The sequence below is a fragment of the Terrapene carolina genome, unplaced genomic scaffold (assembly GCF_002925995.2).
Source record: "Terrapene carolina triunguis isolate 2854851 unplaced genomic scaffold, T_m_triunguis-2.0 Scaffold66, whole genome shotgun sequence".
Lineage (NCBI taxonomy): Eukaryota > Metazoa > Chordata > Testudines > Emydidae > Terrapene > Terrapene triunguis.
In genome coordinates this window covers 82,165,283-82,184,084 of record NW_020664417.1, presented here as the reverse complement: position 1 = coordinate 82,184,084, position 18,802 = coordinate 82,165,283, and the positions used below count along the sequence as shown (strand labels likewise).

At 40.6% G+C, this 18,802-nt stretch overlaps 1 protein-coding gene across 11 annotated transcripts in view; it reads left to right on the top strand.

Annotated features, from left to right (window-relative positions):
• ABLIM2 (actin binding LIM protein family member 2) overlaps positions 1-18,802 on the top strand; it is a 222,021-nt gene that overhangs the window by 56,169 nt on the left and 147,050 nt on the right. For 10 of the 11 annotated variants that reach the window (XM_024208347.1, XM_024208353.1, XM_024208355.1 and 7 more), the window contains exon 2: positions 5,402-5,545. In XM_024208347.1, coding sequence (XP_024064115.1) covers positions 5,402-5,545 — 144 coding nt within the window. Of the gene's footprint in view, positions 1-5,401; positions 5,546-11,577; positions 11,653-18,802 lie in introns of those variants that run through there. The other variant, XM_024208352.2, reaches the window with a different exon arrangement.

Genomic DNA, 18,802 nt, shown 5'->3' with positions numbered 1-18,802 from the left:
CCAGTTTCCTTCCCTTATATTCTCCCCAGTTACCTGGTTAGCCCAGTGATTGCCACCCAGGTGCTCACAGCCCCCCCACCAGAAAATATATAATTGCCCTCAGCTGGGCCTGCAGCCTTCCCCAGGCTGCAGCACTGTCAGTGGTCAGGGTGTCCTGTCACATGGATATTTAGCAAGAATATCAGCAATAAAGTTCCCGGCACCAGATAGTGCCCATGTGGCAATGCTCTGGAAATGTGTCCTACTCTTACTCGTTTCTTTATAATCTGTTGATTTTCTTGTGAATATGCGTACAGGAAATTCTTCCTAGGGCTTTGAAGAAGTGAGTAAGGATGCACAAACCATCAGTGACTTTCTAATATGGGTAGTTATAATCTGCTTCCTCATCCAGACCTGTGGAGGTACCAGACCCAGGCACAGCAGAACATTGGCAAGATTTTGGGCTCCATGCATACTATCATCACCAACACAACAAGGGCTCCCTCTATATTTCCATTCAGCAGAGGCTATTTTAAGTGTAGAGTAAATAAAGGTGAATTTCAAATTCCATTCAATTCAGCAATCTAGGAAAAGTAAGTGATCATTCAAACTTTAATGAGAACTTTAATCAGGAGGATGCTACGGTAAATGTCCTAATATACTGTATAATCATTAAACTCCACAAGGGATGACAGCATATTGCTAACAAAATATGTTGATGGAGCATCCTCATACACTTTGAAGCTAAACTTTGACACATACAAACAAAAGTAAAATGATCAGAATTACTATATAAAGAAACTGGATTCAAAACTTTAGTGAAATGAATGTAAGTTAAAAATGTAGTAGAACTTGAATAAAAGAAGAGTTCTCTATCTGAAGGAGCTATTTCTCATGTTCTATCATTATGTTATTCCAGATGAAAGAGACAGTGTTTAATTAAACTCTATGAAGAAACATAGTTTTATTATGACCCCACAGAGGTTGTATCCACAGAGAATGTTGGGTGAAACACTGATCAGAATTAATGTATTAAATTAATTAATTCCTTTTGAATGGAGAGAAAAATAAAGCACCCTGTTAGTTTTTGTTGTTTGTTCATTCATGCTTATTTAACATGATTATTTCTGAATGTCAAATGCATCCTTGTGAGATTTAAAAAATGGAATACAAGCAAAAAAGTTATACACCTCTACCCCAATATAACGCTATCCTCGGGAGCCAAAAAATCTTACCGCGTTATATCGAACTTGCTTTGATCCGCTGGAGCGCGCAGCCCCGCCCTCCCGGAGCGCTGCTTTACCGCGCTATATCTGAATTCATGTTATATCGGGTCGCGTTATATCGGGGTAGAGGTGTAGTTGTTTTACAGTTTGTTGCATACCTGTGCTTTAGCTAAATATAATTCTTCTTTACTTTTCATTTCCACTCCTGGCTTGGAAACTATTGTTAAACAAAAAATGCTAAGACATCAAAAAGACATGCCAGATAGGTTCCCCCCCCCCCCCCCCCCCCCTTTTTTTTTTTTTTTTTTTGAGTCCTACTGTAACAAAAAAGGCTACTGTGTTGATTCCCAGATACTTTGCAGGTTAGGTATTACAGGGAGCTATGCAGAGCACTTGGCCCTAATGCACATTGCTGAATCAATGCTAGCATTCAAGGGAAACAATCTGCAGTAAGTCTGGCTGCCCCAAAGGAGGTGGGACTGTAAGCATGGGTGCAGTTGACAACAACCTTTTCATAGTGTTTCTTTTTAACAAACACTACATGAAATTTCCGTGTAAGCGTCCAGAGTTCAAGCAGCAGTTACAGCCAATTCCAAATGAGGAAACCCTTTAATAAAAATCTCTAGTTATTTACTAGAAAAGATGTTCATAATTTTCACGCAGAGGAAACATCTGCATGGTTGACTGCATTAATGTCTCTTTGCTCTGAAAAACTGCTACATACAAAGTTACATGCACAAGTATTTGGAGGATCAGAGCGTTAGAGTAAATACAGGGAGACAACTTTTAGCCCTGAAATAGTTATAAAGGAAAATTAAGGGGTAATTGGTTGGTAGCACTTTTACTAATTTATTTAATTTATTTATGATTTGATTTAATTTAATTCAATTTAACTTATTTATTGGTCAATATGAGAGGACATAACACCACTGATCAGTTTATTTTTAAGTTGCATTTGTTTTCTTCTTGTGAGAGTGTACAGAAACTTTTAAAAGCTGATCTGGAAACACTTTGGGGGGAAAAACACCCAGTTTTAGAATGATTTGTTGAATCCCTCGAGTAAGAAGAGGGACATTCAGTATGTAATTTACTCTCCCTTGTTCACTCTGTTAGTTCCCTGTATTAATCTGTTGCCAGGTGGGAAAACTACTGTGGGTGTGGCGAGTCAAATATAAGCCTGTTACAATTTGTTAATAATTCAGTCCATAGACACTGTTACCTAACATATTAAAATGTAAAAATAATAAATGTACTGTAGCAAAATTACAAGAACGAGAAAGTTTGTGTTCAACATTTCTTATAATTCTTTGGAATGCTCTTTTGCATAAACAGCCTAATAGGTGCAATTTCTATTTTAAATCACAAGATGGCAGCAAATTTTTAATTTGCTCAATATTTTGCTAGCCTAAATGAGCTCAGTTCTGCAGCCTTCATATACTGTACTTGCATCTCTTGTTGAAGTCAATAGGCATTTGCTTGGAGAAGGACAGCAGGATTACAGCCTTTATTTGTTACCATGATGCACAGGATAAAGACCCTTAAAATCGCTTTTTTACACTAACCTATCAACTATTTTTAACCTGGAACATACACAGAGTAAAGAGTGGGTGGGGAGTTGCTTTTGGGGTGTATTTGTTTGTTTTTATCACAATAAGATTTAAGTTGATTTAAAATGACATTTACCTTCAGTGCTGACGATCTTGAACATTCAGTGTACTATTTACTAAATGTAATAGAAAAATAACTTTGACTGAAAGTCACATAACGTAGAAAAACAAAGTTTATGCATGCATCCCTAGCATATTGCACACATTTCTTTTATATGTAAACTTACAGCTTAATCATAAAAATCCTTACTCAAGTGAGTAGTCCTTTCATGAATACTTGTGTGAGGAGAAGTTTGCAGGCTTTGGCTTTTAGAGATTAGAAATAGAAAACACCTGTTAGATCATCTCTCTTCCAGTGCAGGATCCTTCCTCCAGTATTAAGTGTTTGCAATACAAATGACTAGTTAGTTGCATGTTTCATAATAAATGCCTTGCTCAACATTTTGATACATACTTCTGGGAAAGCAGAACAACATCTTACCTCTGTTTTTCCTATTCTAAAAGGGTGACTGTGCCTGGGAGTTTGAAGAAAGTGCCTGGATATGTTGTTTAGCATAGAATCTGATTTGCAAGAGTACATGATACTTTATATGAGAATAAGTATTTTAACCCCACTATCCTGGATCGATTCCAACATCAGTGGTTATATCTTGCTTGCCAGAAATTCTGCTATAGGTTCAATTGGCTAAGTTCCCTTAACTTTTACTGAGATTTAGGCACTTGTGAAAATTTTATCCTGGTCTTTATGTTGGCAAATTTTGTGATAGAAGAATCCATATTTGTTGTATGTGGCTATGATGAGCAAAGCTACTATGTAATGTCTTACTTTTCTGCCACAGAGGTGTCAATGAAGTTCTGATTGCAGACTCTTTATCACTAGTGATGATGTAAGGGGCAAATTGCACTGTGATTTTTCTCCCCACACCCACATTTCAATTTGACTTTGCAAACTATTGGTTAGAAGCAATCATATTTTGACTTATCAGCTGAGAACATTTGCTCTGGATGTCAATAAGTGAGATCAGAGCTCCACTCACCAAGTCATATTTATTATAGTTATTCCTTCAGTGGCTTCAAATGTATTTTAATGTAGTAATAAATTAATCACTATCTTGGTACTTCAGTGCCACATACCGAAGAAAGTGTCTGCTGACTAAGAACAATTATATGAGTACCAAGGTTACCAAGCATGTACCATATCAGAACTCTGTAGTAATATCATAGTGCTTAACATTCTTTAAAGTTCCCAAAACTTTCTGTGTCTCCTGGCTGGAAATTTGCTATATACAGTACATTGGTGTTTTCCAAATGTGGGATTAACGTGGGCGAAGGACTAGTTGGGAGCACAGGCCTCTTAGTTCTTCTCCAGATTCTCAGCCTTAGTTTGAAAAAAGTCTGTCATGGTTACAAAGAAACCTTCAAACATAAAGCAAGTGCAACTGATGTAGAGACATCTCTCTGAGTTTGCAGTACCCATGAAAAATAGCTAATGATGGTACTTTATATGTCAACATTTTAAGCTATTTAAATTCTCATCCAAGCATGTAACAAAGGGGGGAAAGGGTCATCTGAAGATCTATGCCAGTGTTTTCCAAAGAGTTGTGTTTAGGAGGATGTGGAGGAAGGCACCAAAAAGACTAGCCATGAGAGGGCACATGGAGGATGTACAATTAATATGTGTAGGCTTTTAATAATGCATGGTGAGGTTGCAGGAAGAGGAGGAGTGCAATTGGTTTTATTTTGCTGAGGAGGAGCTCAGCATTCAAAAGTTAGGGAAACTTTACAATATCTTTGTAGTATCTTCAGTATCTTTCATCGCATAATACTACTGTAAGAAATAAGTGGGCACATAGTAGTTCATGGTTATGTTTATTGTACAGCATGCTTATCTGGAATTTCATGTAATCTGTGGAAACAGAACTTAGATTCTCTGGTTATAAAAGCATAAGCACTTATCAATTGAGCTAAAGGAAAGTCTTTCGTAATTGCTTGCAGTCTGGGGCGGAATCAGGTGCTTGAGATCCTGTGACACATCAGTTTCAGAAAATAATTTGTAACTAGAGCTGGTTGATTTGATATTTTTTTTAATTGACGAAATATTTAATTTAAAATTGTAATTAAACAGTGTGATGCAAACTGGGGGGAAAAAAGGCAGTTGAATTTTCAAAAAAATGTTTTACCGTTTTTTTGTATAGTTCTCTTTATACAACCCTTGATCCAAAATGTTTTTGTTCAAGTTGGTTGTGAAATTCATAAGCCGTGTACAATTCTTTTTCATTATTGCGGTGGTAACCTAAATGGAAGTGAAAATCAGCAGTGATGCTTTAAATTTGTGAGCAGACTGTTTATACTGACATATGACTCTAAAGCAAATTCAATTAAAATAAAGTTTAAAAAGACCACTTCAGGAGCTGGCCAACACCAGAAAGTGAGACCATTTTGGCCCAGGAGTCATGTTCATGGCATGTTTTGACTGAAATGTCAATTTTCATTATTTGTTTGTCTAATAAGACCATCATTTTACGTAATTTGTCCAGCAGAAGTTTTTAATCTACTGTATGTTCTTATACAACTTGTCTTTCTTTACAGTTTCTCAACCACAGGCTGTACATAGCCACCTGGAGAAACCATCAGGTACAGCAATTCTCTGCAATAACTGTGGAAACCCATGCAAAGGGGAAGTTTTGAGAGTTCAGAACAAATATTTTCATATTAAGTGCTTTGTTTGTAAAGGTAAGTGTTTACTATTTATTACTGCTGTTATATATTACAGTAATTCCCTGGAGATTGTGGCCCCATTGTTTTGGAAATAGCACAGATCTATAGTACAAGCCAGTCCTCACATCAAAGAGTTTATGGTCCTAAGACCCTGATCCTGCAGTGAGTTCCAAGTGCAAGGGTTCACCCAAATGGAGCTTTTTGCAAGATTGGGGCCTAAATAGGGACAAGATGGGAGAAGAACACAGCATGGGAGGTGGAAGTCAAGGGTAACAACAAAGGAACACAAGATTCCATAGATTAGCTGTGTCCAGTTTGCAGGATAACTTTGTAGGCTTTAAGGGTCTGTTTTGTTTTGTTCATATAAATGAACAAATTGATAATTAATCTGTAATAGGCCATTTACCTAGCTATTGCCAGTCAGCAGTTTATTGAAACTTTATTTCCAATCACCACCTATAATACAGATGCTCTATTCTTTAGGCTGTAAAGTATAGAGGCCCCAACTGAGATCTGAAACCCACTGTGATAGGCAATGTACAAACTCATAGTAAAAGACCACCCCCCCGGAAGAGCTGGCAGACTTAGGTTGGAATGGGAAATCGAAGCACAGAGAGATGAAGTGAATTACTAAAGGTCACATAGCTGGTTAAAGGCAGAACTATGCTTAGAACTCAGGTCTCCTAACTCCTAGACCAGTTCTTTATCCACCAGGCCATGTGTGCAGTTTGTTTAATTTTTAATTCTGCTCAAAATATAGTTGAGCACATCTTACATTGGGAGGAGTAACAGTTACTTGTGAGCACATAAGTGATATATAGAACCAATTTATTTGATAGAGTGTTAGTTGTGGGAAGGGGAGGGTATGAGGTTTGAGTGGAGTGGAATGGAATGGGGTATATTCTGCTGCCTGGGTTACTAGCTGTCAAAACAATTGAATGTATTATCATATTGCTACATGGGTATCCCTATGTGGATTGTGAGTTTCATGAATTATCCAGGTGCCAACAGCTTGTTTATAGACATCTTTTATTTGAAATGACATATAGAAATATATAAAAATAATGAACCTGGCACCAAAGGTTCAAAGTCCCACCCTATCTCTGTCAAGTTCCCCAGATAAAGCTCCACTATGTTCCAAAACAAAGAGAAATGTCAGAAAGAGGGTTGAAAAGCTAATACATCGGTTAATGATTGCTCCGACTTATAACTGTGAGGAAACAGATCCAGGTTAAAGGTAATAATAACAATGCTATGAATGCCAGGAACGCTCCGATAAAATCAATGAGGTCCATAATATGTTCCAGACTGATGTATTGAAGATGCAGAAGCATCACTTGTAGACCAAGTAAAAAACCTAATTTCTGCAACTCAGCCTATCAGTCTGGAACTACAGGACATCTGTCTGGGTGTCCCTTGCATTGGACCAAGTTCCTAAGTCTTTACTCTCTTTACTCAGACAGAGCTCCCATTCAAGTCAGTTTTAATAAAAGTTTAATAACAGGATTTAAACTTTGTGCCATTGAAATATAAGGCAATGCTCTTTTCTTTAGGCTGTAAACCCTTTAGTTAACAGCTATGAGAAAATGCTGTTTTATTTTTTTCATTAAAGCAGTAGAAAAATATGAAAGAGAACGACAAAACATGATAAAATATTGACTATTAGGGCTATAAAATTCAAACTAAATCCATTTCCTAGTTCACTCCTAGGGCATCTGTCACAATAGCTTTTCATACGGTACGTGATGTTAGAGAAATTCTGTTCCTCTAGGCCAACCACAGGACAGATTGTGAGTTCCAAGTGCAAACTCCTCAAGCACTTTAACAGCCTTAACACAGAATCACAGACAGTCCCCTTGGGCACTCCAGTCTGTCTTGCCACCCAGGTGAGTGTATCTCTGTTGTAGATGGTCCCTTACACCAAGAATCACAGCAATATTCAGGTTACTCCTAATCCCAAAGGACCAGTCACTTACCCCAGGTCAGTTGCACTTCAGGTCTCACACCAAAGACAATGCTTATAGCCAATCCTATGGTAAATTATATGAAGATTTATTAAATAGGAAAAGGAAATTAGAGAGTTATTTACAAGATTAAAGCAAGCAAACACAGATACACAAATGAGTTACAGTCTTAGGTTTTCAAAAGTCTATAGGCTTCTATAATCATCAAGTTCTATTTGTCCTTTAGGGCTAACCCAGCGAAGCTGCTGGGGATCGCTTGTTTATGCCTAGAAACAGCTTGCTGACCCAGCATCTCCAAGCAGCAGAGAGATACCTAGTTGCATTTGTTCAAGGTTTTTATCCCTCTCCTGCTATGTGATGTGAGGTGCAAACTCATCTGATGGGACGAGTCCACTTGCATGACTCCTCTTCACAGGGAGCAGAGCAGAACAACAATAAGTTTTTAGTCCTTTTGTTGACGATTCCTCAATCCCGATGTGAGGAGTTTCCAATTGTAAGAACCACTCATAGCCTGTCCGGTATTGATGGGTCTCCTCCTTCAGTCACAGAGGCTCACAATACAACCATTCAAATATATTACATTACAACATGGAACACAGATATTACAAGTAAGATTAAAGCATGCAGCATCTCACAAGTATTCAAACGAATCTAAACTCTAAACACTACATTCTTTCTTATAATTCTAATACCTATTTTATCAATATCAACCCACAAGTGAGCCAGACAGATTACAGCTATGTTTATCTGTTAGTGTCTAGTTGAGATACGGGGACTTTGGCATGAGCTGGCACTCGGCCTACCAGTGTCACGGTGTCATTACATTACCCTGGACAACTAAAGTTTGATCCCATATAGATAATAAAGATAGGGATCATCTTTATTTTGGCTCAAGTTATTCTTGAGGCTCTCAGTGTTTATGGTATGATATCTTTCTAACACTTACACTAACACTTACAGCATAACACTGAACTGCATCAAGCATTACTATTTAGGAAATAGTTCAGGAGCATATACGAGCCCAATATATCTGAGGTGCACAGATAATTTGGTGATGACTGGCATAGATTTGACTATAAATTAAAAAAAATAAAAAAAACAGAGGGCATGACTCTTCATGCTTTAAATGATCACCTCTAGCATGCTGTGGAAGGAACAAATTCACACAACTTTCACGAACGCTGCTCTGCAAACTTACAGTGGCCTTGTGTGAAGTCCTGCAGTTTCCCTACTAAATAAAAAGGGCCCTACAAAACCCTACTGTAAAGTTACACAGATGTAAGTGGAATGTGCTGTGCATGGTTTCTCTGTCCTTAGCCAGGTTACAGTCAAAGACAAGGCAGTGAACTTGCAACCTGAACCTCAGATGTAGAAAAACAAGGCCTGCTATACAGGATCAGCTTTACCATATATCCACCCATCTTTTCTTTAGGTCTTGCTACTCAATCTTTAATCAAAACCCATTGAACCCTGGATTGCTGTAGTGCTGTACGTGCCTTGGAAACAGTAGCTCTGCTCCTCCATGGTGAAATGGTCCACTTTTTAGTGTATGCATCCTCCTAGGTATTTAACCTTGCATATTGGGTTTAATTGATCATAGTGGGTCAGATCCTCAACTTGTGTAAATTGGTGTAGCTCTGTAAGCCAATGTGCCTGTTTCACATTTGCACTAATGCCTCCTTTATACAACTGTGGCAGTGTAAAGGTGGTCTTGGAGTGGGTATTCATTACACCTTCACCCATGTTAAAGCCCCTTTTACGTGACCGGATTGGTGGAAAGCACCCTTAGTGTAAATAAGATTTGGAGCCAACAATTTTAACTGCATTGGATTCAGATGAGAAGTTGGGCAGAGCTAGGACAGAGAGTATTCACTAGAGAAGGAAAAAATTAGAAGGTATCTGTAACTTGGTAACAGGGAGTGGTTTGTTTATGACATCAAACCCATCTGCTGGGCTATAAATAAGCATGTTAAAAGCTCCCATGTGTAATCTGAGGGATTTGCATTTGAACATAGTGTAAAACCAAAGGATCTCAGGTTGCAGGAGAGGAGCCATGTACAGAAAATTTGAAAGTAAGATTAGAGCCCAAAACAAAGTTAACAAAGCAGGTGTGGTTCATTACCTTGCATTCTCAGTGACTGCCATGGAATATCTGTAACTGCTGTTGTTTCACAGACAATACCAGCAGTGTGTTCATCACTGGCTAAGTCCTTCGGGGCCCTGTAGGGCCCCGAACATGTTAAATAGATATACCAGGAATAAGTGAGCAGTGGACATGGCACTCTCACAGTCTGTCTTGAAGAGTTTAGTGGCTTTGGGCCTGATTTACACCTCTACCCTGATATAACGCGACCCGATATAACGCGGTAAAGCAGTGCTCCGGGGGGGTGGGGCTGCGTGCTCTGGCGGATCAAAGCAAGTTCGATATAACGCGGTTTCACCTATAACGCGGTAAGATTTTTTGGCTCCCGAGGACAGCGTTATATCGGGGTAGAGATGTACCACTCTGTCACACCAGTTTTACAGTGGTGTGACTCTGTTAATTGATTTCATTGGGTCATGCCAGTGTAAAACTGATGTAATCCAGTGGTCAATCCGATCCTGTGTTGGGCTTTTCAGACCATAGCTTTTTAAAAAATTCTATAATGTATATCAGGCTGAAAGCTTATTTATTCCTCTGATTTGCCTTGTTTCTTTTCTACCTCCACCTTCTCTGGCATAGGTTTTCTTTACTAGTGCACAAGTAATTGTTGATGATGATTAGGTACAGCCTCCAAAATAGAGCCCAGCAAATTCTAGTCATTACTCAAATAATATCACAAAACTTCTGATCTACCAAGCACTTGGTATGCTTAACTTTTAGCACATAAATAGTCCAATTCAAATTCAATTGAAAGTTAAACACATGCTTCAGTAGTTTGCTGGACTGGGACAATGGACTATGTATAAAACTTTCACAGGTAAATACATAAGAAAATAAGAATGGCCATACTAGGTCAGACCAATGGTCCATCTAGCCCAGTATCCTGTCTTCTGATAGTGGCCAATGCCAGATGCTTCAGAGGAAGTGAACAAAACAGGGCAATTTATCGAGTGATCTGTCCCCTGTCATCCAGTCCCAGCTTCTAGCTGTCCGAGGTTTAGGAACATCCAGAGCAAGGGGTTATGTCCATGACCATCTTGGCTGATAGCCATTGATGGACCTAAACTCCATGACTTATTTAATACTTTTTAAAATCCAGTTATACTTTTAGCCTTTAACATCCCCTGGCAATGAGTTCCGCAGGTTGACTGTGCATTGTCTGAAGAAGTGCTTCCTTGTGTTTGTTTTAAACCTATTGCCTATTAATTTCTTTGGGTGACTCCTAGTTCTTGTGTTATATGAAGGGGTAAATGACACTTTTTCTCCACACCATTCATGATTTTATAGTCCTCTATCATATCCCCCCTCAGTAATCTCTTTTCCAAGCTGAACAGTCCCAGTCTTTTTAGTCTCTTCCCATACAGAAGCTGTTCCATAACCGTAATCACTTTTGTTACCCTTCTCTGTACTTTTTCCAATTCTGATATATCTTTTTTGAGATGGGGCAACCAGAACTGCAGACCGTATTCAAGGGCATACTATGGATTTATATAGTGGCACTATGATATTTTCTGTCTTATTATCTGTCCCTTACCTAATGCTCCATAACATTCTGTTAGCGTTTTGACTGCTGGCACTTTGAGCAGATGTTTTCAAAGAACTATCCACAATGATTCCGAGATCTCTTTCTTGAGTGGTAACAGCTAATGTAGACCCCATAATTTTGTATGTATAGTTGGGATTATGTTTTGCATTTATCAGAATTGAATTTCATCTGCCATTTTGTTGCCCGGTCACCCAGTTTTGTGAGATCCCTTTGTAACTCGTCCCAGTCAGCTTCGGACTTAACTGTCTTGAGTAACTTTGTACTGTCTGCAGATTTTGTAATCTTGTTTACTTCTTTTTTCAGATTATTTATGAATTTGTTGAACAGCACTGGTCCCAGTACAGATCCTTGGGGGACCCCGCTATTCACCTCTCTCCATTGTGCAAAAGTGATCATTTGTTCCTGTCCTGTGTTTCCTGTCTTTAAACCATGTTACTGATCCATGAGAGGTCCTTCCCTCTTATCCCAGGTCTCCTTACTTTCCCTGAAAGCCTTTGGTGAGGGACCTTATCAAAAAGCATTCTGAAAGTCCAAGTACACTATATCCACTGGATCACTCTTGTCCACATGTTTGTGACCTCCTCAAAAATACTAATAGATTGGTGAGGCATGAATTCCCTTTACAAAAGCTGTGTTGACTCTTCCCCAACATATCCTGTTCATCTATGTGTCTGTTCATTCTATTCCTTTATATAGTTTCAATCAATTTGCCTGATACTAAAGTTAGGCTTACAGGCCTGTAATTGCCAGGATCATGTCTGGAGCCTTTTCAAAAAATCGGCATCACCTTAGCTATCCTCCAGTCATCTGGAATGGAGGCTGATTTAATCGATAGGTTGCATATCACAGTTAGTAGTTCTGCAATTTCATATTTGAGTTCCTTGAGAACTCTAGGGTGAATACCATCAGGCATGGGTGGCGGGTATCAAAGGCGGGGGAAGGCTCAGCCTACCCAAACTGCCTGCGTGGCTTCACCCGCACTCCACTCCCAGACTCCCTCCTGCTTCCTGCCATGGTTCTTCTTTCCCATGTGGCCGAGCCCTGGGCCAAGGCCACCAGAACAGGGGGCGGGACCAAGGGGTCACTTTTTGAAAGTGAAGAGGCCTGACCTGTCCACTTTTTACCAGGGTGGACCACACCCATTTCCTCTCCTCTTCCCCCTGAGGCTCCACCACCCCACCCCCAGGCCAGGGCAGCGTGGAGCCTAGCTGGGGAGCTCGGCCAGCTTTGGGGAGCCGCAGTGGACCCTCCACCCGCCCATGTCCCCCAGCCCATGTCCCCACTCCCTGGGTGCCCCGGCCACCTGGGGCAGGAGGAGGGTCTGTGACTCCACGCCAGCTCCCCACAGCTGCCCGTGTGGCTCTCCCTGACCTGGTTCCGGCCAGGGGTTGGGGGAGGGATTCGGAGCCACAGCCCAGCCATGGTAAGAGCCGCGCATGGGCAGCCGTGAGGAGCTGCGGAGTTGTGGGGACATGGGCCAGAGGCTGCTCTGAGAGGGTCCGCCGTGGCTCCCCACAGCTGCCTGCCCAGCTCTTTTCATGGCTGGGTGGCGGTTCTGAAGTGCCCCCTCCCCCCCCGCCGGAGCCAGGTCAGGAGAGCTGCACGGGCAGCTGTGAGGAGCCTGAGTCCCTCCATCTGCCCTGGGTGGAAGGCCTGAGACGGGCAGGGGGCTACCTTCGCCTCCCTGGCTCCCCCCCCCGACTTTTGGGAGGGTTCTGGCGCCCTTCCCCTGGGGCTAGTGGGGGCTAGCCTGTAGCCAGGAACTCGGGGAGACTGGAGCCGGTGCTTGCGCTGGCCACCCACCCAGCGTACTGGGGGCTGGGGGCCGTGCTGCCCACCCACTCGGTGTGGGGGCGGGCGCACTGTCTGCCCGCCCATTGGGCGCTCTGGGGCTAGAGGAGGGCTCTGGGCTCCAGCGGGGAAAAGGGGCAGGAGGTGCGGGGCCCTGGGTAGAAGGGGCCGGCCAGCCGGGGCCTAGCCTCTCCAAGCCTGCTGGTCACCCACCGCCTATGCCATCAGGTTCTGGTGATATATTACTGTTTAATTTATCAGTTTGTTACAAAGCCTCTACTATTGGCACCTCAGCCTGGGACACTTCCTCTGACCTGTCACCTAAGAAGAATGGCTCAGACGTGGGAATCTCCCTCGTATCCTCTGCAGTGAAGATCAATGCAAAGAATTCATTTAGCTTCTCTGCAACAGCCTTGTCTTCCCTGGTTGCTCCTTTAGCATCTAAATCGTCCAATGGCCCCACTGATTATTTGGCCCAAGTGCTTGAGGGCCAGATTTTTAAAGGTAGCTATTTTCCTAAAGATGCAGGTAGGTGGCTAGTGTGTTTTTCAAGAGCATCTAACCTTGTTTTCAGGGGAAGTTAGGTGCTAGCCTGTGTAGGAGCTCTTGAAAATCCCAATAGGTACCTATCTGCATCTTTAGGTGTCTAAACCCCTTTGCAAATCTGGCCTTTAGTCCCTGAGGGTAGTTCTACACTGGAAAAGAATACCCACAGTCACTTCAAAATGGAAAGCCCAAGCTTGTTTTTTAAGCTGGTTGGTTTGTAAAAAAAGCTTTGATGAGAAATGTTGCTGTGTTTTGATCAGCATTCTGAGTGGTTGACATTTTTTTGAAAATACATATTGATATTTTGACCAGCTCTAATAGGTTTCCTATTTGAGATCATTTTATCTGAAGTTAAAAGATCTTGTGGTACCATGGAAGTTTTACTAGACTTGGAGCTGAAGTACTGTGTATAAATAGCTCATAAATGACAAGAGACCAGAATTAATGTTTCCATTCATTAGGAGGTAAAGAATCTTCAGGTGGCTGATAATATATTCATTAGAGAACCCCCCGGTCATGAAATTATTTTTAATTTTTCTGCTGAATTTATCGTGTTCTCTAATTAGTCTCTGCTGTTGTTTGAGGGCATAAAGAACATTCTGCAACTTCTCAGATGTCTTGATCAAATATCCCTCATCATATAGCCATTCTAGCTGGCACTTTGTTGAATGGCATACACTTCACCTAAAGTCTGCTGGATTGAATTTTAAGAACACCCACTTCATGAATTTGTGTGATTAATAAAATGCAATGAGGAGGGTGGGAGTTTCAGTGTCATTATACGTGGGAAAAGAATATCTGACTGAAGGCAGAATCCAACCTTTTATTCTTTCAAATTCACAAATGGATTAGTTTCATTTTAAGAGGTAAAGTTTCTGTTTTGATAGGGCTTTTTTTTGTAATTTCCTTAGTTTCATGTTAGATGTGCATCAAAAGGTGTATAGCAAAACTACAGGTGCTTAATGTAGTAGTCTTCTAAGCTTCTACACATTTCATAAAATGAGAAGCATACACATCTCTCCTTAATCTTTCACTGTCTAGCTTTTAGCTTCTGTTACATCTTCTTGATCCATGACGGAGGTTTGAACCTTCATTATAGTAAATTAAACACATATAGAACAGCGGGTGGGATTTTCAAAAGAACTCAGAGTTGGGCCAGCTCTTCTCCCATTGGAGTCAATGGTGTAAAACTCACTAACGGTATGGGAAGTAGTTAGGATAGTGGTGAGTTCTTTTGAATATCACACCCAGTATTGCTAAGTAATGATAAGAGTTGGGTGGAAATGAACAAATTCAAAGACATTAAAAGCTATTGCCGAACTAAGATAAGCTTTAAATACACAGGGCCAAACTTAGCCCTCAGTTAGATGTGTGCAATCCCACTGAAATTAAGCCCCTTGGTTCAGTTGAATCGTTCAAATTCTGCTTTTAAGAGTCAGATTTTCCCATCAGCTAAGACCACTTTAGATTCAGTTGAATGCTTGTGAATTGTTGCATGCTTTAATCTTACTTGTCATATCTGTTCCATGTTGTACTGTAATATTTGAACGGTTGTATTGTGATCCTCTGTGATTGTGTGAATTGCCATGCAGAAGAGGGATATTAATTAGTGTGAAGAGCTGCTCTTCTACAGAAATTGTTACACCCTTTCCGAAGGAGGAGACCCATCGATGCCAGAGATAGACAATGGAGAATTCTGCTTCTATACAGCTTAACGCTCTGCCTACATTAGGTTCCTCCTATCCCTTTATCTTGGGGCAGGGTGTGATTGGGTCTGAAGGGAAGGGGTATGATGGAGTGAAGAAAGAAAGTGATGAGAGAACTGCTCAACAAAAGCCACCACCTTCTCAGTAGATCCATTATTTGCAGCTGTTTTCTGTGACTCATTGGCACAGTGGATCATCTGGCATCTCAGTTTATAGTTCGAACGAGTCTTTAGATCTTTAACTATGTTGTAACAGGGCACACGAAACGTCTTTCATGAAAAATTAAAACAAAGCCATTAAATGTTTTCTAAAAATCCAAAGGCTTTAATTAGTCCAATCTTGGAATGGCATATGACTGCAATATTTCTTTCTAGAGGCCAAAACTATCATTAGATGACAGAACTGTAAAATTCAGCACCTGGACATACAACACTTCGCTTTTAAATTCTTTTTAGCTCCTTTGTAAATTACAAATTGCCATTCCTCCCCCCCCCCCCGGTTTTAAAGCAATAAGTCAATTCTGAATAGAGGCCAAATTTTGATATTTTTTTCCCCAGTGGGCTGTTGCAGCAGCCTAGAATAGCCAGCGTGCGCTGTGCTCTGACTAGACTCTCTCCCCGCTTCCCTTCCAATAAACTCAATGTTTATGCATGGGAGGGGCTTGTGTAGGGTTATAACACTGTCCTTGAGCCACTGGGAAATCCCCTTTGTTCTGGGGGAAATCCCCAGTGGGGAGAGTGCCTGGTTTGCAGTGCCCTGCAATGGAGCCTGCCTACAAGGTACACAGGAAACGCTCAAATCAGACCTTTTTCACACTAGGGCATCTGAGTCTTAGACTCTTTGTGGATTTCACAAGACCTTCCTCAATCTCTAAAATAAGGTACTGAAGGAAGAGTGTATGGAGCCCACCCTACTGTAGTTTCTCAATCTGAAAAGCCTGCTTCCAGGAGTCATTTCCCATAGAAGTGTTGCTTTCCGGGCAGCCTGGTGGTTGCTCTGGAAACATCTGATGACCATGTGCAAGAACCAAGTTGAAGCAGCCAAAAAGTGACACCAAGATTCAGAACAAAGTGATTTAAAACAATTCAGGTGTTAAGAAAATGAAAATCTCTATTTGCTGATGGACTCTTAGTAACAGCAATACCATTGTCATGGCTATAAAATTAGCATGTGATGACCACAGCTGGTAGAAATTTTTCATCAACATTTTGTTTGTTTTTGACGAAAATGTTTTTTCAATAACTCCAAATTTTCATGAAAAAATGTCTGTTTTCACTTAAACATGTCATGGGGGTTGACATTTAAAAACAGACCTTAGCTCAAGTCTTTGAAAACTATTACTGTACATGTAAGTAACCAGCATTATAATAGAAATACTCAATGAGAACATAGCTGAAGAGTTGATCCAATCACAGAAAAGGAAGAAATATATAGACCACAAGTGACCAATCAATTTGTTCCAGAGCTAATTGATTCAGAACAAACTGCACTATGTAAACTATAAATGTGCATATTTTAGCAGACAGTTTCTCTTTGCTAGGGTATTACATAGAAACTAGTAAAGCTGACAGGAAATAAATAGTTTCTTCCCGTCCCTAAAACAGTAATTATTGGAATGAAAGACTTGAAATTTTATACATTCTCAGGGAGCAATTATTTTTTCAAAGCTGTTCTGGGTTTCCTTAATATTTTAATGTTTAATAAATTATGCAGTTATGGAGGAAAAACAATGACTTACCTTAATAAAAGACAAGATTTTTATTTTATTGTTAAATATTTGTTCTCTTTAAATAAGTGGGATTTGAGATAATTTTGTATGGATTATATTTTGTTTTTCTGAGGAATCAAAAAGGAGTTTCTTTCCTCACTGCACCTAACCCTTCCCTGTCTGAAGCAGCACTAACTCCTGCTGAGTTTTTTCCATTTCTCATATGGTACAGCTAGAGTGGATGGGTAGATGGAGTGGGGACTCAACCAAGCAACAAAGAGGTGGGAATAGGGTCAGCAAAGCCTTCTGCCCGGATGTTCTGGGGAATTAACTGTTTCCTTCCCCAGAGTTTGGAAGTCACTCACTACTGCCTGCTCCTCCCAGTGCTGTTTGCACCGGAAGGTATGTTTACATTGCAATTAAAAACCTATGGCTGGCCTGTGCCAGCTGACTCGGGCTCACAGGACTCTGCAAAATGGGAGGGTACCAGAGCTCGGGGTGCAGCCCAAGCCAGAATGTCTACACCGCAATTAAACAGCCCTGCATCCTAAGGCCCATGAGCTGTCAGTGTAGAAATACCCTACGAGGACAATTGCCTTAAGACTTCAAGGTGTTTCCTGACTGTTTCCCCTCACCTCACACTGGCTGTGGGTTTCTCTTTGAGACGGAATATTTTATTCCTTAATCCAAAGGCCCACGGCTGCAGTCCCTCTCTGTGTGTGACTTCCATTGACCTCAGTTTAGAGTCTCATGCATCCTACAGTTACAGAATTGGACCCCAGGTCTCTTAAAACAAATAGCACTTTTGCAGAGTTGCTGAACTGTGTCTAATTTGTCCCTCTGTGATTATTCACTGTTCGCAGCACAGAGCTGAGACTGCATATGGTATTGTATAACACATCTTGGGTTGTGAATAAGAAACTCTACAACATATCTGGGCAAACTTCTCAGAGCCATCGGACAAAAAATAGCAAATAAAAACAAAAAAAAATACTAAGACACAGACAGATGGGGTAATTCTGCCTTTGTACTGTTAGCCAGCTGTGTTAACAGAGCACCTCTGTTCAAAGTGTAACATTTCCTTGGTAGTTTTCATGCCTATAATAGCAATTACTTGTGCTGTCTATTTTTTATATTCTAAATGTGTATAAAATCTATTGATGATCTTATGGACTTTGGTCCAGTCACATAGTGGCAAGTTTGAGTGCCACTGGAATAAAGGAATCTTCTACAAGGAAGATGAAGAAACTAATTACACACTTCACCTTCCTTCCTCATATGGTTATCACTACTTGATATCTTCTAGCAATTTTAAAATGTAGTTTTAGTGTCACTAACTTAAAAAAGTCCAGAACAGCAGTTCCTATTCTCACTTTTAAATCCATATTTGATTTATGCTTCTGTCACGCTACTGTATACATAACAGAAAGCTGATGTCTAGCTAGCCATGTGCTATTGCTCAAAAAATATGTCCAGGAGGCATATGAACTTCTGTATGAACTTAATAAAAGTTAGAATGAGGTTTTCATTGTTGACCTTAAGCGAGACAAAGAACAAGGCTAATGTAGATCAATCAACATACTGTAAATGGTGACTTAAAAATTAAGCCGCTCTGGATAGCTCTGCTGTTAATATTACATGCACACAACACAGTGAAGTTTACAAGCAACACCTGCACTTTCCTTGTGTGGGCTGTGGATGACTGGTAGCATTGCCTGGATGACACACTTATCTCTTCCATCCTTCTTGCATCTCGAATTTCAGCCTAATTTGACCTTGAATATTGTAGGTTACTGCAGGTACTGCTCCCAAAAGCAGTTCTTCCAGAAGTGGAGTCAGAGCACTTGACAACAAGGGTGCTGCGGTGA